Source organism: Drosophila ananassae, chromosome 3R (genome assembly GCF_017639315.1).
Source record: "Drosophila ananassae strain 14024-0371.13 chromosome 3R, ASM1763931v2, whole genome shotgun sequence".
NCBI classification, from domain to species: Eukaryota; Metazoa; Arthropoda; class Insecta; order Diptera; family Drosophilidae; genus Drosophila; species Drosophila ananassae.
Genome location: NC_057930.1, coordinates 9,059,717 through 9,085,258, shown reverse-complemented (window position 1 = coordinate 9,085,258; position 25,542 = coordinate 9,059,717). Strand labels below are relative to the sequence as shown.

The window sequence follows — 25,542 nt, the reverse complement described above, 5'->3', positions numbered from 1 at the left end:
AAACGGAGAGCAGATGCACACAAAAGCCCAACGCAAAAAAGTATGCTGCAATATTTTTTTCCCTTCCCCACAGTAAGCGGGCCTGATGATGATGATCCTGTGCCGGGTTTTGTCAACACGCCGCCAACATCCTCGTCCTGTCCTGATGAGCGTCAGCAGTTACCGTAAATTATTTTATTTATACCGTTAGCCCAAGCTTGCCACTAGGCGGGACTAACGCGAGGAGCAGGAGCCGGAGCAGGAAACAGTGGTCCCACTGTGCGGCTGTCGGTGTGCTTGACTTAATAAAATAAATTTAGAATCTGCCTGGCCTGGCCAGGCCTGTCCTGTCCTGGCTCCTGGATGGCTTCCCTTCTAGCCTTCTATCTCCTTGCATCACGCCTCAGTTGGGCGCGTTCGCGAAACGGCAAAATGTGCATAATGCCAACGTGCAACGGGCGGGGCACGGGCAACGAGTTCATACGTTTGTGTGTGCAAGGTAGCTTGCCGGTTTTTATTTATGCATGCTGTGCAACATTTTCACCCAGCCAGTTGCACAACAAACGCGAAATCGGATCTCTGTTACCTGGCCACCCGATTTTTTTCACCTTGTTTTTTTCCCCGCCTGATGCAAAATACTGCAATCAACCACAGTGGAATGTCACACTCTACCATGTCACAAAAAACAAAAAATTTTTTTTATAAATTATTATTAATCCTTTAAGTAAAGTATCTAAAAAAAGCAAAGTCACTTGGCCGACTAGATTGGTTAAAGTCCGAAAACCCATTAGACACGTTACTAAGCTGACTATTCTCAATATTTATAATGCATTGGTCGCACTTGTAATATGTTATTTTCCACTAAAATAGAGAAATTGAGTAGTAAACTTGGCTTAATATGCTTGTAAATTTCCTCTTAAAATGTTGCTCCAATTAATTCTGCTCCTTAACTATTGCGGTCTATACGTCTTTGCCGAGTCCGAGCCATGTGAGTTACCTGTTACCACAATACCCGTCCTGTTCATCTGAAAACATCATTTTGCAGTACAGTTCGGACTCGGAGACCACATTGATTGGGGAGTGAAAGACAAACGGGATAAGGTCAAGGAAATGATGTATTTTGCCTGGAAGGGATACGCCCAGCATGCATGGGGCTTCAATGAACTCAGATCGGATTTGGGAGTCCCGAACAATAACAGCGTCTTTGGGAACAATCACATCGGCCTAACAATAATCGACAGCCTGGACACCCTTTATATAATGGGAATGCGGGAGGAGTTCCTCAAAGGTAAAACTTGGGTATCGGACCACTACGACCTGGCCCAAAACGATGCCTTTTTTCCGGCATATGAGTTGGGTACGCGCATAGCCGGCGGATTCCTGTCCATGTATGCTTTAACCGGAGAGGATTTTTTCCGAACAAAGGCTGAACTTGCGGTGCAGAGCCTCCTACCAATCTTTCAGCCTTCAGATATCCCATTAGATAGAGTCAATCCCAAGCAGCGGATTGGGGCTTCTGGATCGCCGTTATCAGATCTCAAAGACCTATATATTGGCCCCCTGCAACTGGAGCTTTCGTACGCCAGTGAGATTACAGAAAAACTGGATTTTCGACCTATTGAAGGCCCGGGAAACGAGTATCTCTTCAAGTTCAATCTGAAGGCTTGGTTGCGTTCCAACAAAACTAACGAAAATGCCAGGAAGATGTATGTAAAGAGCGTAGACAAAATGCGAAAAGTCATGTTGGGTCTAAGCTTTGGAGGCCTCACCTATCTGGGGCGCGTCTCAAACAAACGCCTTCAGCGCCGAATGATGCACTCTTACTGTAATGCTGGCGGACTTTTGGCTTTGGGATCAGTAAGTCACGGAAATGAGAACCATTTGGTAGCCAGGGATCTGCAGCTGGGCAAGGATCTGGCGAAAACCTGTCGCAAAAGATACCAGCGTACGTGGTATGGTATAGGGCCCGAGTCCTTTCAGTTTGATTCTACGCCAACAGAAGATGCAAAAGCTAGAACTGGCGATTCAACAGCCTATCGCCTACGACCCGAAGTGGTGGAAACCTACTTCTATTTATGGCGCCTCACCAAGGATCAAAAGTACCGAGACTGGGGCTGGAGAGTGGTTCAATCGCTGAACGAAAAATGTCGCATAAAGTATGGGTTCTCGGGTCTGGAAAATGTCTACGAGCCAGATAATAACAAAGATGGACAACAAGGCAGTCACTTCCTCAGCGAGACCCTGAAGTATCTTTATCTATTATTCTCGAACGATACCTTGTTACCATTAGATAAATGGGTTTTCAACGAAGCAGGACATCCCTTTCCCGTTATGAAGAAGGCACCCTGGAGGCACGATCATTTTTCAACTTAGTCCGAAATCTACACGCCACATTTCTCCCACTTCACATTGGGACATAAATCATTGTGCCCGCATTTGTAATAATTGTTAAACATAATTTAGTTTGACAACAATTTGTAAATTGGTCGTTAACCAGCCTCAAATCATTTCAAATTCCATTTGTTTTGCACAGCATTTAGTAAAATATGTTTGTTTTTTCATATGTGGCTTTGTTCGGCAGAATCATTTGCCATTCCATCGTTTTGTGCCGTGCATTGCTTTTGTTGCGGCGCCCGCAATTGTTTCCATTTTGATAATCAAAATATTTCAAAATATTTTTCCGTTTAATGGGGGGCGGACAAAAGCCAAAATCACACAGACACGACCGACAGAGTCGGCCAATAAAAAGAGTCTACCAGACCGTTAAAAATTATACAAATTTAATGAAGCGTTTATTTATATTCCGACTAGCCATATTTTCTTTGTGATTTTAAAGGGACAATTGAAATTTCATTGGCCTAATGGATGCTTGATTGAAGTTGCATAACGAAGATTAATTTTTTAAATGAAAATTGTTAATTAACATGCTAAAAAACTCAATTGTTTTCAATGATTTTATTTCAAGCTACATCTATTAAATAATTCATTCAATGTAATACAAGTTCTATACTTTTTCTCTATAAATTTCAACCCTTTAAAAACCGTTCCGTAACCTCTTAAAATTATCCTTTATGAACTGAAAACTTTATGGCAGTGAAAATGCACAACGTCAACAATGTATCTAGGACAACCTGCAGCAGGCACGACAATAAAATGCCAAGGAAAATACATTTTTTCTTGTCGCTTTTCTGTCACATTTATTATTGTTATTATTATTATTATTATGGGTTTCTTTTTCCTTGAACGCCGACGTCCTTTTGTGTTGGCCGACATCATTAAAAATATGAAGAGGTCGATTTAATAAATGTGCCCGGCCAAAGCAAACAGGACACTGGCCAAGGATATACACATTGTTACATCCTTGGGCCGTTCTATTGTGAACGTTGCCAAAAAATTAAAGCTGTGCCTTTGGTCAATATTCTTACAGGGGGTTTTGGTGGGCTTGTGTGTGGCTGGCAAAGCAATTTACAAAAGTTTTTCCATCAAAAATCCGCTGTCAGTATAAATATCCTTAAAATAGCCAACACGGCTGCTAGGCACACACACACACACAGGAAGAGGGAACATACACGGATGGCGAAGGATCCTGGCCGCTTCCTGGTTGCCTGCACTTTGCTCCTGCCTGCAGGAATATGATTTATGGATGCATGTGCTGATATATGCCATGTGCCTCCTGTCTGTCCCTCGTACCTCGTCGCTCCTCCTTTTGCCCTCAGCTGGCTCCTTTTCTATTGCACGTCCTGCTATTGTTGGCGCCGAAAATTATGCTACAAAAATTTTTCTCTCTCTATAACCAGCTTGCACACTCCGGCAGCCTGCATTGGTGTTAGGCTCATCTATTTGTAGTACAAACAAAGAGAGACGTGTTGTGCACACACCCAGCCCACCAGACCCGCTCACACACTCACATGCACTATTCATCCGGCCACTGTGATTTCCACTGGTAGATCAGAGGCACTTTAAATTGAGCATGTTACGTTACATGGACCTCCGCGTGCCCCTTTTTATCCCAACCGTCCAGTGGCTTACCGGCAAAGTGAAGTCCTCTTTGCCCACAATCTGGCCGGCCTCTCCAATCCTTTTTGAAAGTAAATCTGTTTAAATGTTTGTGCTGCGATTATTCCTCTGCTTCCATACTGAACTTACTCTCGGTCTGTTGCAAGGCTCAAGTCCTTTTCCAATTTTAAGCCAGACGGAGAGGATTCGTTTTGATTTTATGCCCGCCTTTTGTATTTTCCGGTGAAATGAAGGTTTAACAAGGTACTTCTTTGTGGTCTTTCCTTATTTTTACATATGTGTCAAGATTAGTTTGTAACAACATGCAAGTTTATTTAAGATATTACATTTTTTAAAAACTGTATATACCATTATAAATTCTTCAATTCGCCAGCAGAAAATGACAAAATAAAAATCAAGATATTCTTATGCATGTAAAAAACAAGTTCTGATGTTGAAAGGAAAACGTTAAAAAATATATCCCGAAATCCTCGTACTTCACTATTCCCCCCTTCACTACATTTATTTTTCTGCTTTTTCAAAATATTCTCAAGTTCTTTTGGCTGCCTTATCGATCGTTCGGCTTGCATTTGCAATTCCCTTCCATTTTTCTGCAGCCACTTTATCAATTTGGCCAATAAAACTCAACTGTTCTGCTTTTAGTCTTTCGTTCTTTCCTCGTTTTTTGGCCCGCAGCAAGGAAAAATGAAATCCAAAGTATAAATAAATTGGGAATCAAGAGGCAATGCATCATTCATCATCCACGAACCGCGCCGCTCGGTATCCCTTTCCTTGGAGCTGTATTGTTTGTGCAAAGTGCCTGAGTTTGACAGAATTCCATTGGCCTTCCGGGGAGTCTGAGAAGTCTGAGGAGTCAGTTAATTGGATTGCTCTGGTTGTAATTGCTCAAAATCGGTTGAATCACTTTTCATTCTAGTTGGTAAGTGTTCGTTATTTGGCAGCATTTTGTCGTTATCCTGTCAAAAGTTTTGCTCGAGTTGTCAATTATTAAGTGTGAACATCTATTCAACACGTAGTAACTGTCAAATGAGATGGCCAAATAAATGGACAGAAAAAGGATCTACTTTTTGTATTCCCGCAGGACAACAGGTGTCAGAAATCATTGTCGCTGTTGGAGGAGTTTCTTCCTTTTATGTCCAATCTAACCATCACATGAAAAATGGCCAAAATCAAACGTCAAACAATCACACAGTTTATCATTCTTTTGACCAGATTCCACACAAAAAACAGGCACAGATGTGAAAATATTTGCACATTAATTAAAAAGAAGTGTGAAACTATGTTTTTGATAAAAAATGAAACTGAATATGTTGCCTATGGTATTCCATTTTGAAATTTTTATTTTATTTTCCAAATTAGGATCATTTTCCGCAGTATTGGGCAAACACATAAAAGTCCTCATAAATCCAATTAAGGTAACTTACACAGCATTATGGGGAAACGGACATTTCGGTGGAAATTGCAGGGCAAGCAACAGTTGATGGTAAATCGATTACCCGGTGATATTCAATGAGTCCCGAGTGCATTGATGAGACAGCAGCCCGTCTGACAGAAGAACTGAGGCTCAATCTCTGCCAGCCCCATGGAGTCTCTAACGAGTTCTAAAACATTTCGCCCAGCTAAACGAAGTTCAACGCACTGAATAACAAGTAGTTTTCCCAAGCTTACACAATTTTCTTATTTTCCGTGTGGCTGTGTTTTACTTTTCTTTTTTGTTAGTTGCGGCTGACGTTGCGGAAGACTGGAGCTAAGGCTAACTTGAGACGAGTCGAGACAGCAGGGCACCAACTGAATTCTAATGAGGCAGGTGCTTTTGGTCATATGCGGCGTATACTTGATGCAGGATGCTCCCGATTGCCAGTCGGAGAGCCGGTACTGGGCCACTAATGAGCAGCTAAACATTTGTCGACAATCCAAAAGCCAGATCAGCGCTAATTAATCGCTTTTTAAGCTACCCAACCGAATTTGTCGCGCTAATAAATTCGCATTTGTCAACAAATTAATGTGAAATTTTATTTATTCAGCATGAGCACGATTATGATTTATGCACTTTACATAAAGGCAGACCAATCCGCAATTTAAATCCGTTTATCTAACTTTCCCTTGCCGTTTACCAATAATTATTGTCATTTTATTTCATTTCTGTGTTTTAATTCTTTTTTCTCTCGCATTTTTTCCCTGATTGCATAATCCCTCTGTGTACTTTGCTCACCACTTGGCTCGCTATGAAAATTAAATTTTATTTACTTTAATTAAAATGGATTAGTTTTTTTACCCCCGTCAACCACATGTGCCAATTAATTTCTTTTATCTTTTATTGGATTCAGAAAAGTTTATGGCATTTATTTTCTCTTGTATTATATTTGGTGCCTGAGGGTCAAACATTTAAATTATGAGTTTAAACAGTGTTTTATATGTATTTATATTTAATATTTTCTTTCAAAAGCACTGCATTTTAAATAGACTATATTAAATAAAATATTTAAAACACTCATAGGCTTACCTGCAAATTCCGTTGTTATTTTTGTGTCCTTCTCGGAAAGTTTGCAAAACTTTCCAACCCGAAGGAACCTGAAAAAATCTGCAAACATTTAACAGGCCTTCAAAAAAAAAAGGTGGTGTATGGGGAGCTTAGTCTACGGTTCTTTACAATAAGATTTACAAAAAAAAATACAAAAAACTGGGGATAAGAACAAAACAAAAACAAAGGCGCGTTGATGTATGATGTTGCCAATTGTTTGAAGTAAATCAAACGGCACCGCTCTGGTTGGATGGATATATGGACTGGCGGGGAGAATGGAAAACAGGACGACAGGAAGCCGGATAAGTAAGTGCAAGACAGCAAAAGGCACATCCTGTGGTCGAGGCCTCAATGAAGCTGCAAAGCAACGGTTGCCAATGATTGCCATGGCCAGGTCCTTAGCTTTCGGGCTTTATGCCAGCCATGGGCCAGCCTTGGGTCTGGGCCCGAATAAACAAAGCGCATTGAAAAATGGCCAGGAATAAAGTAAGTGACCAACTGGCACACACACACACACACACAGTGGTGGCAAAAAGCATGCGTCCGTTTCCATGTGTTGACAGCAGTGAGACGAGAGGTCCTGTCATTTATATTTCTGTTTTGGCCCAATTCTAGTCAACTTGGACCTATTCAATCAGCCGAATGGCCAACAACTCTTTCTGCCTGTGGTCACAACTGGGAAAAAGGACACAAATTAGTGAGGACAATGCCGCCTGTCGACAGGCAAGCGCCATCAATTAACTGGAATCCAGATCGATTATTCGCCGCCTCCGAACACTCTTGGACATTTCCATGGACTAAATGCAAATAAGGTTACAACTTAATGCGAATTTATGGCTGCCAAATGCCAAAAGAAGGCTTTCGCACTTTACAATTCTAAATATTCCGGGGCATTGGACAATTTATGGGCTGCAGAGACCACACAGATGGAGTAATGAGGGGATCAATAAAGTGATTGGTCGTCACCGGCATTTAGTTTAAATAAATTATTCAAAGTAATACACATTCCGCGAAACCCTTCATGCCATGAACCAAGTTTTGTAAAGTTTTAAATCAACTTTGATGGCCTAGCTTGGCCCTCCCCACGGATCAAAAATCCACTTCCTGCTATCACAATTCCTGAGCATGAAATATGTATTTCCAAAAAATTTCGTTGCACCCTCCATTTCAAAATTAGCACAATTTGCACAGAGCTGCACAAAAGTTTGAATCCAAACACAAAAAAAAAAAATCAAAAAACAACAAACAAAAAGTTAATTAAAACAAAAATTACGGGCAGTGGTCGGTTTTCGGTTCGCGGTGCCCGTACCGGTGCCGGAGCCGGTGCCTGGGCCGCAGCATTAGTAGTGCAGCCGAAAAATTCAGCCGAAAAATCTGCACGCCATCTAAAACAAAAATTAATTTCTGGTCCAGAGCGGGGAAAGTTTTTGTTATTGTTGTTGTTTCGCTGGCCAGGCGAGAGTTTGCATTGTTTTGCATATTTTATACGGCGGAAGTGTGTGTGCAGGCCCCGAACAACAAACAAAAAACACAACTACGAAGGCACTCAACCCAACTATCATCCAAGCCAATCCCCGTCCAGAATAAAAAAAAAAATGATTCCAAAATACAAAAATGCTTATGAAACACGCAAATTATGCAGCGCAAGGCGCATAAGACAAACTTTCTGGTTTGCAGAATCGACAACCGGCGAAATGAAAATTAATATGAAAGCTAAAATGGCAGAGACACACTCACCACCCCATCCCACCCACTCACGTATCCACAAAGTTGCACTAAACTGGCCACAAGCTGCAACTGCAAGTGGAGCAGCAACTTAGTAATTAAAAATGCAACAAACAGGCTAAGCGGAAAGTCCCTGGAGGAGATAATATTGGGCATGTTCTGGGCTCGAGAATTCGTGCCACTTTTTACGATATTTCCCAAAGGACTTGTCTCAAAAAATAGGAGCCTCAACACCGCAATACAAATATATTAAATGTATTAATTAGATAATCCTAATCAGCAGGGCTAATCGGTAAAGTTAAGATATTATGTCATTATAATACGTGAAAAATTGAGTTTTCATTGATTTGACAGGGCCACAAATTAGAAGACAACAAAATTCAAACGAGAAAATAAGCCTGCATATTGATATATTTAAGGTAATAGAGAATACTTAATTATTTATTTAATCGGCGCAGCACACATACTTTTTTTTACAAAGTTTATCCTTATAGCGGCGCAATTTGCACGAAGACTTCGCCAAAACGCAAGTGCCCCATCCCCGTTTTCCCCTGCAAACTGAAAAAGAGTTATTTATAAATTTATTTTTAAGCTTTTTTCAATTAGATTCCATACTTACACACTCTGCTTTGCGCTTCAATGGAAAAGATCAGGAACAGGACATGTATCCCAATAATATAGAATTTTATCAACATCCTTCAGTCTGGCGGTAAAATTTGTGCTGCAAACCGAACATCTCTGGAACGAGTTTCGCTCTGGCTCCCTCTGACCGGGAGCTGTGAAAATTCAAAAATCTAAATTTTAAACGGATAGAATTCGTAATTTTATGGGTTAAAACACTAGCCTGTAACCGTTTTGAAATGCAACTTCGCGGAGATGTTTGCAAACTGGTTTCTGGTTTCTACAAAATACTTTTCGTAAAATAAACAAAAAAACAAACATCGGTTTATATCGCGTCGAGCCGGGTTGGCCGGGTTGACGGCAATCAGAAAAGGCAAAACCAGCCCACACCAATATATATAAAATACTATATATATATTTATATACCCCCGATCCCCCAAAACCGCCCACAACCACATCTCCACCTTGATCGATCTCGTTGTCGCCGCGAGAGGTATTCCTCAGTTACTCGAGACGATCGCACGACACACGACGCATTCCGCATTTCGGGTATTTTCGTGATTAATTTCGGATATCGCTCTGAAGACAGACGCATTAGCATAGATACCCCCAACTTCAATTTGTTTCGTGAATGTCGTACAATCGGTCCAGAAATCTCAACGCCAGTGATGATCTAAGCAATATTTTAAGAATATATGATTGAGCCAGTGTTTTTTACAAAGTGAAAGAGGTCAAGTGCGTTGTTTGCATAACCAAGTGACCCAGAAAAGTGTGAAATGTGCTCCAGAGTGATGGATTTATGCTGAAAACTAATTGCAGAGTAACATATGCAAAGGAAAAGTGCAATTGAAATAGTTTGAGAGTAATTGTTCAAGGTAACGCACACAGTTTGAGAGTCACTAGTGAAGTTCAGGTTTCTACAGATATTCGACATGTGCTATTGCATATAAACTATGCTTGCTAAAAATATCAATAAAATACATGTGCTGTCTGAATATACAAGAAATAAAATAAATTATTTCCTAACAATTCATACAAGATAAAAAATTTAAATAATTCAAAACATTTTAAGCTCAAGATTATGAATACTTACACTATAGATTCTTCCAAATTTTTCATCAATGTTAGTTTAATATTACAGCTTTTCAAACTAAATATTCTTTAAAAGTAACGAGCTTTCATTTTAAATATACTTGCTAAGATAAACACCCTCAAATTTATTCAATGTTTTTAATATTTGAGTTTGATTTTTAAATTTTATCTACATGTCTACATGTGTAACTACATCATTTTTTAACAGTCTGGCAGCCTTACAAAGTTCTTTTTTGAATATTTTTAATTTAATAATACAATCAAACTTAATAAGCTAATAATAATAAACTTAATATAGTCTCTTTAAATATGCAATATTAATTATAAATATTTATTAGTTTATTTGATTATCTTAGTGGCAACACACATTTAAAAAATACCGAAAAATACCGCTAGCCAAGATGAGTCAATCTTGTATACCTGTGAACGCGAAAATGTCGAAGGCAAAGAAAGTTTTGGATGAAGCCCGTGAAACACAAAACCGGGAGTTGGACCTGGTGGACAAGGGGCTCAGCTCCTTTGAGGAGCTCCCAGGATTGTGTAAGTATCGTTTCAAGGCTTCAAATTCTGACAAATTCTCTAAAATCAAAGTGTAACTCCCACGCAAACCAAACCTCGCCCAACTGCTTGAAATAATTCCTAAAACAATTTCTTAAATTCATATTAACGTTATAAAACTGTAATATCTTCTATAAAAACATCAAAATCTTTTAAAAGTTGTATGGTTTTATGAAAATTAGAGGTAATTAGTTTTATTTTCTGCGATGACGCCAGCACCAAAATAGAAACTAAACGTTCTACATAAAGTAAACAAATACGATTACTAGAAAATATAGAGGTTTTTAAATGGACTTATGCTTAAATCAAGAAATACCCTATTTTATTTGCTACTTTAATTGGAATTTTTACCACTTTATTCATATTTGTATGAGAATATTTATATATTTTTCATATTCTACATTTCACACCCTCTGACTTGTTGCGTCCAATCAGCTGTTTATGTTTGAACCCACTAGGAAATTTGATTGGAATTCAAATTTTTGAATGAAATCCAAATAAAACAAATGTACAATGAAAATATTATTTTGAAGTTTAATAATATTAGTTACATTTTTAAAAAAAAAAAACGAAAATGACTAAACACTTATTTATTTTTAATAGAGGACAAAACTCTTATGTGAGTGAACAATAAAGATTTAGACTTTTGCGAACTAGAACTTGAAATACAATATTTAGCTTTATATATTTAGCTTATTATCTAACTAAAAATTTTATTTTATAGTCAACATGTCCAACATCACTCGCCTCACACTGTCACATAACAAGATCAGTGTGATCAGTCCTGGAATCGCCAATCTTCTCAACCTGGAGATCCTGAACCTCTCGAACAACCAACTGACGGAGCTGCCCGTTTCGCTGTCATCCATGCCAAAGCTGAGGATCCTGAACGTGTCCATCAACCGGCTGATAAATCTGCCTCGAGGCTTCGGCGCCTTCCCCGTCCTGGAGGTGTTGGACTTGTCCTACAATAATCTCAGCGAGCATGTCCTGCCCGGCAACTTCTTCGGCATGGAGACACTGCGAGCCCTATATCTGGGTGACAACGACTTCGAATACCTCCCGAAGGAGGTGGGCCAGCTGAAGAATCTTCAGATCCTGGGCCTGCGGGACAACGATCTGCTGGAGCTGCCACGTGAGGTGGGAGACTTGGTGCGCCTCCGGGAACTGCACATCCAGAACAACAGGTTGCAAGTGCTGCCCCCCGAGATCGCCCAGCTGGACCTGCTGAGCAACAAGTCCGTGATGAAAATGGAGGAGAATCCTTGGGTCAATCCCATTGCGGAGCAGTATCTGCTGGGAATCAGTCATGTTATTGACTATCTGAAAACTGAGACCTATAAGATGTAAATATATTGCTTAGATGACACTCTATAATTATTAACTTGATTATCTTCCTTTGCAGCATTTATAACCGGCATATGCAGGCAGGACGCAGTGGACCACCACCACCAAAGGCCGACAAAACCAAGAAGGCCTCCAGGTTACGGGCATAACTTAAGGAAATCCTTTAGGCTCCAGTCCTTGGAATTCGTCATGTGTTCGTTCCGTTTGTTGTTAACCAAATCGATTTTTGTATACTAATTTCTAAGTAATTGTAAACTAATATGTATTTTCAAAAAGTGCCTTGAACATTTTTGCCAACTAATTTAAATAAATGAAAATATTTAAAAAAAACATTTTTTTAATTGTTAAAGCTACTCCCCTTAAAAATAATCAAAACGAATTGAATTTATTTTATAAAATAGTAGGTTTTTCTTGTTTTATTATCATTTCTCATATTCATCCATTCTTTTTTGAAGTTTTCTTTTCCATAATCATAATTAATTAGTTTACTTAAAGTCAATTAATTAATTCTTTATTTATTATAATTAAATTAATAGTTAAATGTTTTTTGTTTTTGTTCTTTGTTACTTGTTCTGAGAAATACGAAGAGCAGAGACTTGCCTTTGTTTCACTTATTTGCATTTTCGAATTTCAATTGAAATTGAATACATATTTTATATATCAATTTATGTAATTTAATTATTTTGTAAACTTATTCTGCATTGAATGGTTATGCAATTCAATTTTAATTTATCCCTTATTGTAGATTTTAGTATTTATATGTATATATATATTTTTATAGAGTTTATTTACAGGAGTTTGAAGTTGATCTTTACGTAGAGTCTTGCAGGAATAGAAAATTAAGCTACCACAGAACACGTTTAAAATGCATTTTATCTTTTGAGAAAAGTACCCGATCCAATTTAGATTCAAGAATATCAATGAACACAACGATTACAAACGATTATTGGCGACATCCTAGTGATGACTTGATTTGGAATACATAGTACATCAGTCGAGACTCTGTGAGTTGCAGTATTCGATTTTGAGCATGCAAATTCGAAACACAGACAAAAACAAAAAACATAAACTAGTAACCTATGCGACTACAACAAAGTAAATTACAGGCCAAGCCGGCTGGTCGACAGGTCCTTGAACTATCCATTACAAAATACACTTCAATTCGGGAGTCATACATATACAATACATATTCCAGTGAGATAACATTAAACATAATCAGTGGCGGGCTCGCTACCAGCTTGCTAAAACATAAAGCTTTAAACCTAATACTAATTAAAATTGACAATAGAAAATTGTACCTAATATAGTAAAAATATGTGAAATGTATAAAAAATTAGTTACTTCGTTTGCTTCGTTCTGCACAAGGAAAAGATGATCGGAAAACAATCAAAGCAACTTTCGAAAATCTTATTCAGAAAATACTTTCGGTAACGAATTCAAAGCGTTAAGTTTTGCGATAAAAAACATCAATGTTAAGTCTCGTTTCTTGTTTAATATTTTAGAGATTTAAGTTTTTTTTTTGTTTTTTGGTTTTATGGTTGATTGCTAGTTTACAAATGCAATTTTGACGGCTCTCATTGAACATTTAGCCTTCGGTACAGGTAAATACAATTTAAATGCTTTGCTGTTTCCGTTCTTCTTGTTAATGCCGCTTAATTAATTCATCCACGTTTTTTACTCAACTTTTTTTTGTACAAAACACATTTCTCTCTGGATTCGAAAATTTTTAATTAATTTTATATTTACGCTTTTCCTTTAGAAATCTGACCGACATGTATAATGCTTGTGTTTGTTTTTTTTCATACAATTAACATTAGTTTCTGTTTTTTGTGTTTTTTTTTCACTTTTATAATATTTTTTGTTGTGGCTTGTTGCTAATAAATATTTGCATACGTTTAATAAATATATACACACAAATGTATATATTTACCATTAGTTTTATGTATATATTATGCATGTTGCCGTTTTTAATTATTCGTATTAATCATAATTTGCATTCGTTATTCGTTATTTTTCATTTCAATTTATTTAATCAAAAATATCATTCACTTTTAGCTTCATATTTTTTCATGAAATTTGTCTCACGCTTTTGCGCGCTTTTTTCGTCTACTACTTTTCCCTTGTGGCGTACAAATTGTTGTTTAAATAAAAATAATAAGCATAAAAATTACATTTACATTTAATTTGAGTTCATTTGATTTTTGTTTGTTTTGCTTTTGTTGCTGTTGCTGTTGTGGCTGTGTTGTTTGTTGCTGGCGACGTTGTTGCTGTTGTGGCATCTCTGGTTCTGGTTGCTGCTGCTGTTGCTTGAGTCGCTTTGCTTTTGGCCGTTTGTGGCGCTCCGAAGCCGCTTTTGTCTGTCAAACTTTACTATTATTGGGCGCCCGGGAGGTGGACTCGTACTGGCCCCGCCCCAGAGCAGCATAGGCGTCGGCATACGGCGGCTGGGGCTGCTGGGGCTCCAGTTGCTGTTGCATGTGATGTTGCTGTTGCTGTTGTTCGTGCAACGATGTCGGCCGACTAAAGTTTACTTGTAGCTGAGGCACCGCGACGCCTTTGGGAAGGAAAATGAAATATTTTAATGCAAGTTTTCGAATAGTTCTACACACATTGTTAGTAAGTTTTCAAAAACCATTTTTTAAGAGTTAGTTTGTTCAGTATTTTATGGCTCAAGTTTTTAAACGAAAAATTAGTAGATCTTAAATCAAGTGTTAAAAAATATTCATATGCACATGCAATAACAAAACAACAACAACATAATCCAAATTAAAAGGGAACCGGACACTACACAAAGGATCAAAGGACATCATGCCTGGACACAAGGACACAAGTACGACCAAACAATTGTGGGAGGAGGAAAAAAAGTGGAAAAAAAACGAGCAAAAAACACAAAGGCCATACCAATTGGAATTGTTTTTTTAAATTTCTGTCTTGTTTTATTTTGGTAGTGGATGGGAAGCAGCTCATGGAGCGATGGTATAATCGGGATTTTGGAGTCTGTGATGTCTTTCTGTGTTATGGCATATGAAGGATTCATCGAGCTATCCATTAATAAACGATATTCCGGCGCACCGGCTTGGTGGCCTTCTCCTTGCTGCTGCTCCGGCTGCTGCTCGATTGTTTCTGTGAACTTTTGGCGTCTTTGGCTTTGGCACTTTTGCCGCTCTTGCTCTTGCTACTACTACCCGCCCCCGATCCCGATCCCGATCCAGCTCCCGATCCCCCTACCGCCCCACTGCCGGACGCTGCCGCGGTGGATGAGTTGGTGGTTGTGGTGGTGATGGAGGTGTTGTTGGTACGTGATGAGCGGGACTTATTGCGTGGTGGTAGCTCTGAATTTTCATTGTAAAACGCAAAACGAAAAGAAAAACGACAAATTAAATATTTGGTGGGCAAAAAGGGAGAAAATAGGCAAAGAAATCGCTAGAAAAGGAGCGAGGTGAGGAGCGAGGAGCAACGGGGCTGACTACCAACTCAGGGCTCACTCTGGAAAAGGACACTCAGAAGAACACACCTTTCGGCGCGTAGAACGCTTGCGGTTGCTGTTGCTGCGACACTGCAACATGCGGCTGTTGCAGTTGCAGATGTTGTTGCTGTTGCTGTTGTTGCACCTGCTGTTGTGCATTCGGCGGCGGCAGAGGCAGCGGCAGCTGGGCCCGAGCCACCACACCGCCGCTGCTAATGGCCGCCTGCACACCACCACCAATGGAACCCGGTATCGCCTGCTCGGCTGCATACCCGCCATTTCCTCGGGAAGCACCACTGGCTCCTCCTTGCGGTCTCCCGCTGCTGGTGGATCTTGTGCCGCGTCCATCGCTGCGTCTCGAGGCCGCCTGGTTCGCCGCCGAGCTGCGACTCGCATGGCTGCCGCCGGTGGGCAGTGGCACGATGGAGTGACCGCCCTGGTGGCGGTCCCACTCATGCGGATGGGACTGATGATGCGATCGGGCACCGCCATGGCGTCCGCCGCCTCCACCACCTGCCCCTCCAGCGCCACCGCCCCCGCTTCGTCCTTCTCCGCTGCGGGGATAGTGCTGCGCCTCATGGGCTGGCGGTGGGATGCTGCGGGGCCCGGCGCCTCGCTGATGCGGATGACGTTGCTAAAAGATATCAGAAGCATTAGTGATTATCTGTGAACGAATTGAGGTTAAGAACTCACCATTCTTCGCAACGTATTCATGGGAGCACGTAGTGTTTCACTAATACGGCGTGCCCGCCGCTTCTTCGGATTAGAACTGGGAGTGTGCACGGCACAGCACTTTATAAAGGCGCCCATCACCACAATGAAGGCCACGCCCATTAGCACCACCAGATACCAGTTGCCGGTGATCCACTCGGCCACCGTTAGCAGAGTCTCCCGGTTGAGGAGGAGATTCTTGAGTCGCACCAGCGGGCCATCGGCGTCCACGGCGCGGCACTTGAGGAACACATCGCAGTAGCCCTGGAAATTGTCGCACGGCGAACCCGGTTGCAAGCTAATGCCTCCCTTTTGAATGTTATACTTGGCGGCAAACTCGCTTGTGCTGCGGCAGGTGGACGTGTCGTTACCGTCCTGGCAGGCCAGGTCGCACAGCTTGCGCTTGTCCACATGCGGCAACGTGGAAGAGGTGAGGAAGCACTTGGTCATGTTCCAGAGCAGGCAGGGCGAGCCGCTGCACTCGCCGCGGATGCACAGAGCAGTGCCGTTGTTGCACATCGTCTTGTCGTCTCGGTGGTGTGGCTCGGGGCACTCGGCGGTGGTGCCGTTGCAGGTGCTCGACCAGCTGCACTCGGTCTCCTCCTTGCACTTCTGGTGGTTGCTGATCGGCACAAAGGTGCAGGAATTGGCCAGACAGCAGGGGCCCTGGGACGGGGAGCACTGGGTCTTTGCCCGCCGGGTGCATCCCTTGGCACTGGAGTTCAGCGACTGATCGTACTCGCTGATAAGACGCGGATAGCAGCACTTGTCCTTGCACTCGTCCTCGTTAAAGCCACAGTCACACTCCTCGCCGGACTCCACAATCTTGTTGCCGCAGAAGGCGCCCTCCGAGGCCTTGAAGCAGTCTCGCTTCGAGTTGCCCACCAGGACATCCAGCACATTGGATATATTCCGGATCGAGCAGGGCGAGAACTTGGAGTTGTTCGGTCGGTCTCCGGATGTGGCACTGGCGAACATGATGAAGTTGCCATTTAGGCCACCGGGACGGCACTCTTGCGGGTAATCATGCTGAGAAAGAGAAGGGTTATAGCCCAAAATCTACAAAAATAATGCTTCCAACTCACAGGTGATCCAAAATTGTGGCCAATCTCGTGGGCCAGGGTCAGTTGCGACACCTTTGGTGGCACTCGACTGTTGTAGTTCACGAAGGTAATGATGCCCGTGTTGAGGGATCTCTTGGTGCTCTGGTACTGCCCCCCGACCGTCTCGGTGTAGGTCTTGTACTTCTCGCAAATGCCGCCGGAAGCACCCGAGGCACTTGCCACCCACGCCAGGCCCAAAGTGCCGCCCGTGAAGTCTCTGTAAACAAACCGGAAATTTTTTAATTAAAGCCGGAAATTAAAAAAGTCCAACTAATCCATCGCACCTGTAGGTGAACACATAGGCCAGACAGAAGTCCGAGTGATCCTCGAGGGAGTGGAGATTCAAAAAGTTCGAGACGTCCATGTGCTCATTGCAGAAGGCATTGTGGGGTCCGTTGTAGGAAGTGCGGCAGGCCGAGTCGTCATCAATCTTGATGCGTTGCACCTAGACGTGGGGGAAAAAATTGAAATTGAAATTAAAATTAATGTTTTAATCACAACATTACGGCATTTTTTTGCCATAATTAATCACATGGCTTTTCCCATTAAGAGCCATTGAAACTTTTGTACTTCGACTGCGATTCTCGTTTATGAACAGGAGTTTTTGTTTGAAATGCCAATTTCAATAAGCCATACATTACTTGTCGTGACCCATATTCCATTTAATTGTTTTTTATTGTTGCGGTTTAAATAATTGTTATAAATTATGCAACGAGCTGTAATCCTCGCTCGAAAGAGACTTGCCTTTAAAATCCACATCATTGAAGGCCCTTTGGCCAGTAATAATAGTGGTATGGAGTCCTTGCCTCATTATCATTGTTTGCCCACCCGCTGATGTTGTGCCACCGGACTCTCTCACTTTGTGTATAGTGTGTGTATGGGTGTGTAAACTCACCTCAAAGCGGATGTTGCGATGCTCGTTGCGTCCATCAAACTTTGTGTTGCGGTAAATGTAATTAACGGCCGTCACGTGATGTGCAATCAGCGATGTGATTTCCTCACGGGTTTTCACATCCACCTCGTACCTGCGCCCGCGATCCTGTTGCTGAAAGAGAAAAATTACAAATAGCCGTTGAGATGGTGATGAAAAAGGGCAAATGTAACTATTCGTAGGGTAGCTAGGCTATCTATATAATTTTAAGAAATATTTCTTATTAAAGATCATAATAAGATCATCATTCATTCATATAAGTTTAATTTTTATGATGATTGTAGCAAAAAAACATTCTATATCCTTCCCAATTACCATAAATGCTTCAACTCAAATTAATTAAAATGAAACATTAAGCTAAAGAAAATGTTGAAGCAACCCAGAGTGCCTTTGAAATGGTATAATCTTTAAAAGGGTATTGGGAGGAGAGGAGCCATGCGATTATGCCACAAGGTAGACAGATTTAATTAACATGAAACGCACTCGACTTCAAGCGGCTGAGCGTAATAAAAATGTCAAAACCGCAATGCGCTGGGTTTTCGGTTTTCGGGGTTTTCGTTTTCGTTTTTGGTTTTCATGGGAAATGCGCTTGACATCTGTGTAAACGGGGCCCGAAAACGGTTACCCCCAAACAAATGATTTTGGCTCTTAGCGGTATCCAAGCGTCCTCCCCTCATCCGAGTCTCATCCAATCCAATCCATGACAAAAATAAAAACTCAACCCACACACACCTCCCCCCCAAAAAATATATTTGTATAAAAATGCAAATTCAGCTAAGCCCGTCGAATATTTCAGCAGAAGTTTATAAGGTTTTATGCGGCTCACTCCCTTCAGAGCCGCTCTGAATATATCCGGTCGCATACACACACCATATATCTCCATCGCCCACCGATTTTGGCTCAAAAATCAAAATGCCGGAGGGGGGCCACAGGACGAGACAAAAACAAAGGCCGGGCCGGAGTCGGAGTCGGGGCCGGGGCCGGGGCCGGGAAACGTGAAAGCAAGAGCGAAACAAATGCGCGAATTATGCAAAACTCATTGCAAATAAACACACGCCGGAGAACGTGAGCGACAGAGATGGCCGAGACAAAGACAAGGACAGCGAGGAAGGAGGCAGGACGAAATAAGGCTGGCACTCCGGTGACGAGGATGTTGACGTCGACATCATCTCGCGTACAATGCGAAAAAATGAACGTAAACATAAAAGTGCGGCGAAAGAATTGCTCCAAATGGGTGAGCGGGAGCTGAAGGATCTAAAGGAGCTGGGCGAGACGAAGGATATGCAGGGGAACACGGTTGCGGGCCATAACGGTTGATTGCATACGCTCCACGAGCCGAAGGAGGTCAGCTGATTGGATGATTGCTAAGCTCTGTTCCCCACTCGACGGCATTTGCCCCCAAAAGTAGGCAGTTCCGGTAAATGCGACAAGAAGGGTTCACCGCCATTTTATAGAGCGTAAAAATCCGCTGAATAAGTAGATCAACAAATTCATGATTATCCTTAACATGTGGCTTGAATAGATTTAAGAAAGTGTCTTCAAAATCAATTATTCTTGTACAAATATAATATGAAATCAATTTTCTTTTAATTAATTTTTCAGAAGAAATTTTTTTCTAATTTTCAAAACTCATTGAACCTTGAAATTGGTCCAAAAAATCGCCCCAAAAATTGTTGCGTAGGGAACTGAGAGTCAATTTTTGTTTATCCGTTTCCAGCTGAATGGAATGTATGAAGACAAACATAACAACTACGATGTCTACGTGCCACCCCCTATTTTTCATCCCTACAACTTTAGAACCCAGTGCCTGCCTTTGTTTTATGTGCACTTCAATTTCGGGAGAAGTCTGCTGGATCGTAAAAAAATTGCAAAATTCATGGACTTTGTTGAATTACATTTTTTTCTCTTTTTTGTTAATTTGGCGCACGCGCTTATATATATTTTTTTGATACTTAAAAAACAAAAAATGGTAGGAATTTTATAGGAATATCAGATACATGAAATCTATTCTAAAGATAATTTTTGAAGAATTTAAACTTTAAAGTATACTTACATCGGATATGCCTTCGCGAATATGGCGCCAAATCAATGGATCCGTTTGTATGTAGAGCGAACAGGTATTCTTGTTGTCCTCGCGACCCCTGCCCCCGCCAGTGGATGCACCACCGTCGGTGGCGCGACGGACCCGCTCGTGGACCAGCTCATGCCAGTCGGCCACATTGGCGGATGAGCCCAGGCGACGTCCGGTGGCCGGATCGTAGAACGCACCCTCGGCGTAGTTGGCCTCCTTCGTATATTTCTGATGGGGATATTTGAAGTCGTCCTCGCCGCTCATATATTTCTTTGGAGGATGGGGCTGCTGTTGCTGATTCTGCTGCTGTTGCTGGGGGGCGGACTTTTTGTGCAGCTGCTTCCGGTGGAGCTTTTGGTAGTCCTTTGACATGGGCTCCGGCAGCTCTTCGACGGCTGAATTTTGTATGTTCTCCATCCATTGTGAGACCTCGTCCGTGATGCCGCAACCGGCCACGTGACCTGCAAAGTAGAACAAAGCCGGAGAAGAATGAATAAGGGATGCGAAAGGCGGGCTGGCTCTTCGCAGAACAGAGCCAAGTTGAAAGAATGTTAATTTGGCGATGCAGTCCGGCAGCAGCATTTGGTTCGCTCCCCCGCCTCCCCCCGGCTGAAAATTATTTATGACTCGCCCAGGGAAAGCCACAAAAATGTAATTAAAACGCTGCCCACAAAAATGCGAAGGGAAAAAAGGGTATAATGCAAATGCCAAACTCAAATGCAGTAAATTGAAAAATACATAAAAAAAAGGAAGGAGCTGTGAGGGAGAAGGTATAGCATACTTTTCTGTGGCTGTTGCACTTTAAATTTGCTATCAACAATTTATATTTACAGCTTTGGTCCGGTCGGTCTCCGGCCACATCAGCGCTGGCTCTTTGGAAAGCATTGTCTTGGCCAGCGGAAGCTGTTAATAGCCCCGAGCCGGTAATGAAAATTTATTGTTTTATTGTTTAAGCGCAGTCACAGCCACGCGGTCGCCTGTAGCTTTTGCCACTTCTGCTCCAGCTCCGGCTCCGGCTCCGGCTTCTGGCTGCTCCTGTTTTTCAGACTTGGTTTTTATCCACTGGCAGTGGACGCGTTTTGCACGCGATTCGCCAGCGTTTTCGCCCCTCATCGCGATTGTCAACATTAAATAAACTGAAAGAACGGAATGGAGTGAAGTACTGCGCCACCACAGAGTGGTGCACATTTTTAAAAGCTGCCACCATTTTATGGTCTGAGCCATTTACATTCATTTCCCGAATAATCTGCCGAGTTACGAGAATGCCTGGCCCAAATCTGGGGCAGTGAAACGCATTTTTAAGTTTTAACGAAATAGTGCCGGAATAAAATTAATACCTTGCTTTATGGAATCAATTTCAGGGCATTCGTGAAAGGGAAAATTAAAGGATGCGAGCCGGGAAACCAGAGAGCTTAATTAAAGTCGCTGAATTATAGATGGGAATTATTTGCAATTTACTTTTTGGGAGCGAGAATTCATAATTTGCTGGCGTAATGAAATGCTCTTTTTTTCAAGGACCGTTGGGTAAATGTTGGTTAAAGTTTTAAATTATCCTGTTGGCCGATTACGTTTTTTACTTATTTAAGGAGAGTATTCAACTGTTGCAATTTCGAACACACTCTGCGCTTTTCATTAAGCATTTTTCATGCTATTCGCTTGGCTGCTACTTAAACACCTCCTTATTTTTCCACCACACCCCGCTGTCTACCTCCGATGTCCTTCTCCTTGAAGGACCCTCTCAGCCAGCTAGCCAGCCAGAACCGAATCGCTGGAAAGTCATAATAAGGCAACAGGGTTTCCGACTTCGTTGGCATTCTTTCCTGGCACTGGCACTGGCCAGTCCAGCACACCAGGGATATTCTTCATCCTGGCGCCAGGAGGAGAGCTCCGCGAGTCCAGTTCACTCAGCTCCCGGTGGCAACGTTGCAGCTTTCAGTGGAACCATAAATTTTTATTTGGCTGATGCTATTGTGTCAAGCAAGTGGGTGGGTGCTGGGGCATGGGGCATGTTGCTGTTCTGTTGCCATTACCATTATGCATTTGCTTATTCTTCTTCGTTTTCTTCGCACTTGCTTTTTATTTTTTGTATTTACACTCCCATTTCGAAACTGTTTGTCTTTATTACAAACATTTTGGCGGCGTTGTCGCTCTTCAGTGCAGGACGGCAACGGTGTCCGCCATCCGCGACCTACACCACACTCCATACACTGGCAGAAACCACTGGCAGACCTCAGATACTAATACAGCCTATAAATGGGACTTTTAATTACAAATTTCCAACAGTGCAGTGATGGGCGGAGTGAGAACGAGCAGGTGCAGTGTGGCTCCTGGAGAAGCCTTTGGTCCTGCTGTCCTGGAGGCGAGGCGGGGCACTAAATACGTAACACTCGAGAAACCAGAAATGCCGCAGCGGGCACAGCTTCCGCAAAATGCACCGCCCCCCCAGAAGCCGCCCAACAAAATCTACAGTGGCATGCAATTTGCATATCAAAGGCACCCCCTTGAGAATGCCTTCTATATCTTCTACTACTAGCAGTCAGCCTCCTCCTCCTCGCTCCATTCACTCGCTCCTTACTCCAATGACCCGTTTTTATTTCATTTTGTTGCATCGCCTTCTGGCGGACTTTTCTTTTCGTTTTTCTCACTTTTAGGGCAGCTTTATTGTTGCTGCCACGCCGAGGAGTGCTGCCTCGCACATATACCACACATACTATATATAGGGGGTTTCATTCAATCGTTATCTGATGCTGCCTACCCCAAGATGTTGTCTGATTTTCGGTTTTTATGCTTTGCTCGCTGCCATGCTTTTGACCGACAGCTCTCGGTATCTGTATCTGTGTATCTGAGTATCTCAACCTGAGTGCTCAGCTTGGCTCGTCCCTGCTCGGCTCTAAACTCCTATCCACTCCCGCTCCAATCAACAGCTGTTGAGCGCGCGTCTCCTGCACATTTCATTTTTCCAATTTTTGCTTGCCACTCAACGGTTCCTTTTTTTTTCCTTTTGTGCCCCTGGCTGCCTCAGGATCATTGGATTTTTTTTTATCTCGGGGAAACTTCTCTTCCTACAGTTGCAAAAAAAACATCAATTTTGAGACATTTAGTCCCAAGTTTTTCCAAGAAAACCAATTTCATACATAATTGGGATAGATTTTTCTTTCAAAGTATATTGAAATTGGATACTTTTTTCAAGTTCTTACTATAGTTTTTTTCCCTGTGAGTTTTTATTAAAACTATTTATTTTTTTTAAAGCGTTTTCCAATTTAAAAATTAGTTTAATTCCATTCAATTCTTTGAGTCTTTGAGTGCAATCCAACTGGCTTGATTTTGTGTCACACATTCCCAGGAATGACTTCTATCTGCTGTCAGCTCCTGCCCCATCTCTTCAATCATATTTCGATTTAGCTTTGACTGCATCGCCTGTGGAGATTTCCGCACAAAGATTAAAGTGCACTTTGGTGTTATCTTTATTGGAGTTCAGCTCGGCCCTTGCACTTGTACGAGGTTTTTTCTTGGCCGCCTTCCATGTTTGAAGGTTTTTTCCTTATTCGTTATGTTTCTATTTTATTTTTTCGTATTTTTTTTGTTCGTCGTAGTATCCTTCGTCCCTCTTGTTGGTACAATTGGACAAAAGCCACGCGCGCACTCGCTCGACTTATGAATTTTACAACTTCCGCTGCCAGAGGAGCTCAGGGCAAGTTGGGTTTTGTTGTCAAGGCAGTCCTTCAAAATAAAAACCGTGAAAACAGGATGGAGCGATGGTCAAAGGACACGACTATGAAGTATCTTAGGGATGTGAGTAAGAGGCTGGTAGGCATTCTTGGGAATAAAGTTTAAAGTTGACACCTATTTTAGTCAGTTATTTAAGTCTAATCTTAAACTCTTTAGTTATAGTAGTATCCTGTATTCCATTTCTAAAACCAAATTCAATATACCCCAAACTTCAAGGAGTAGTGGGTATAAAAACCGAAGAAAAAAATAAGAAAAAATTCTAGTTGAGACAAACGACGTTCAGACATGCAAGCGGCTTTTGTAGCTCAGCTTTTCGTTCCATCTCCCACGCTTGATCCTCTTTTTGCCCCTTTCCTTCCTGTTCCTGCCACTGCCACTGCCCCCATCTACTACCGCCCCCGCTACTTTCCACTCCCAATTACAGGCAGGGACCCATTCAGGCCACTTGTGACCTTTTCGCCCCGCCTGTGTGTATGTGTGAGATGCGCAAGCAAAAATGAAAAATAATCCCAAATTCAATTGCAAATGAAATTGAGGGCGAAAGACGCCATAAATACACACACACACTCCCCTATACACACAAAGGAGCATTCTACAATCCGCCAACACCCCACACACCCCCGGGAGCACTTCCCGCCCCACAACCTCAAACTGAATCAGGACCCTAAAAGGCCATAACAGACGCTTCGCACAATTTCGACGCTTTAAAAGCAAAGGAAAAAATTATAAAGGATGTTAGAGCTTATTTCAAATAAATTTGCTACAAAATATTTAAATAAATATTCTCCATATACATACATCACAAGCATAATATTTAAAATAATAAATCAATTAAAAAAACTAACAAATATTATGTATTTACATTTTTTATTTAAAATGAAATCCTCTCAACTTTTTTTTTCAATAACATTTTCGTATTTGTGCAACTGTCTGGCGAACTTTAAAAAGTCCTTGATTCACACAAAAATTATATAGCATACAACTGGGCGCTATAAATGCTGTGTGTCCCGCGCCAAGGGCGTACATTAAATGGGCGTGGCAGTTGCGTGTTTGCGTTGGCTGTTAGCAAAATACATTGCCGCCGGCGTTGCTTTTGCATTAACAAGTTGGAAAATCGTTGCAAAACGCTGCTGCCATTACTGCTCCTGGACCTGCTGCTACTGCTCCTGCTCCCGCTGTTGATTCTGAATGGGATTCAGAATTTTACGTAAACAGCAGCAGCAACTTTTATTACAATTTTCCCTAATTTGCTTTTATTTTGTAAATGATTTGATTACCACGTTGTTACCACCGACATTCCCGCTGCTGTTTATTTATTTAATCATTTCCCATCTTGTTTATTCAGCCCATGGAGTCCTGAAGGGCATCGTCAGCGAATTGTTCGCTCGTTTACTCCTAATTAGATGATTATTTCTTGTATATATTTGCAGTAATTAAAAAATGTTTTCATTTTCAACGGGACGAATGGAGAGATTAGAGCAATATGATGGTCATGATTTTTCAAGGATAATGACTGAGAGAGGAAGGGGAATTCACATTCCCGACCTGCAATATACCAGCTGCCAGGACAATGATGAAAAAACGACCCGTATGGATAACTAATGTCTTCAGCCGGTGGCGACAGCCTTCCGTTGTTGTCACACTTTTGCAGAAAAACTGTCGCCGTCATCG

General features: G+C 41.8%; 3 protein-coding genes and 1 long non-coding RNA gene across 9 annotated transcripts in view; 3 read left to right on the top strand and 1 right to left on the bottom strand.

Moving 5' to 3' along the window:
- Positions 1 to 872: 872 nt before the first annotated feature.
- Positions 873 to 2,763, top strand: LOC6504373 (mannosyl-oligosaccharide 1,2-alpha-mannosidase IB). Of its 2 annotated transcripts, none has more exons than XM_001964937.3 (2): positions 873 to 967; positions 1,025 to 2,763. In XM_001964937.3, the coding sequence occupies exons 1-2, from the start codon at positions 901 to 903 to the stop codon at positions 2,350 to 2,352; spliced, it is 1,395 nt and encodes a 464-aa protein (XP_001964973.1). In that variant the 5' UTR covers positions 873 to 900; the 3' UTR covers positions 2,353 to 2,763. The 2 variants fall into 2 exon arrangements, with proteins under 2 accessions (XP_001964973.1, XP_044571975.1); XM_044716040.1 differs by having other exon boundaries at positions 913 to 967; positions 1,030 to 2,763.
- A 1,920-nt stretch (positions 2,764 to 4,683) lies between these two features.
- LOC123257326 lies at positions 4,684 to 5,991 on the top strand. The gene is made up of 3 exons (XR_006507365.1): positions 4,684 to 4,915; positions 5,356 to 5,645; positions 5,716 to 5,991. It is a non-coding gene; the product is annotated as an uncharacterized LOC123257326 (long non-coding RNA).
- A 3,368-nt stretch (positions 5,992 to 9,359) lies between these two features.
- On the top strand, positions 9,360 to 12,122 carry LOC6504374 (ras suppressor protein 1). 2 transcript variants are annotated; one of them, XM_044716039.1, is made up of 4 exons: positions 9,360 to 9,738; positions 10,312 to 10,495; positions 11,238 to 11,859; positions 11,919 to 12,122. In XM_044716039.1, the coding sequence occupies exons 2-4, from the start codon at positions 10,357 to 10,359 to the stop codon at positions 12,007 to 12,009; spliced, it is 852 nt and encodes a 283-aa protein (XP_044571974.1). In that variant the 5' UTR covers positions 9,360 to 9,738; positions 10,312 to 10,356; the 3' UTR covers positions 12,010 to 12,122. The 2 variants fall into 2 exon arrangements, with proteins under 2 accessions (XP_044571974.1, XP_001964972.2); XM_001964936.4 differs by having other exon boundaries at positions 10,294 to 10,495.
- A 511-nt stretch (positions 12,123 to 12,633) lies between these two features.
- LOC6505589 (disintegrin and metalloproteinase domain-containing protein 10) overlaps positions 12,634 to 25,542 on the bottom strand; it is an 84,242-nt gene continuing 71,333 nt past the window's right edge. For 2 of the 4 annotated variants that reach the window (XM_001964933.4, XM_044716038.1), the window contains exons 6-12: positions 20,125 to 20,603; positions 18,036 to 18,185; positions 17,425 to 17,585; positions 17,123 to 17,357; positions 16,020 to 17,066; positions 15,375 to 15,960; positions 14,763 to 15,192 (exon numbers count right to left, since the gene is read on the bottom strand). In XM_001964933.4, the coding sequence (XP_001964969.1) occupies positions 14,909 to 15,192; positions 15,375 to 15,960; positions 16,020 to 17,066; positions 17,123 to 17,357; positions 17,425 to 17,585; positions 18,036 to 18,185; positions 20,125 to 20,603 (2,942 nt within the window). In that variant the 3' untranslated portion in view covers positions 14,763 to 14,908. Of the gene's footprint in view, positions 14,415 to 14,762; positions 15,193 to 15,374; positions 15,961 to 16,019; positions 17,067 to 17,122; positions 17,358 to 17,424; positions 17,586 to 18,035; positions 18,186 to 20,124; positions 20,604 to 25,542 lie in introns of those variants that run through there. The other 2 variants (XM_014905019.3, XM_014905020.3) reach the window with 2 other exon arrangements.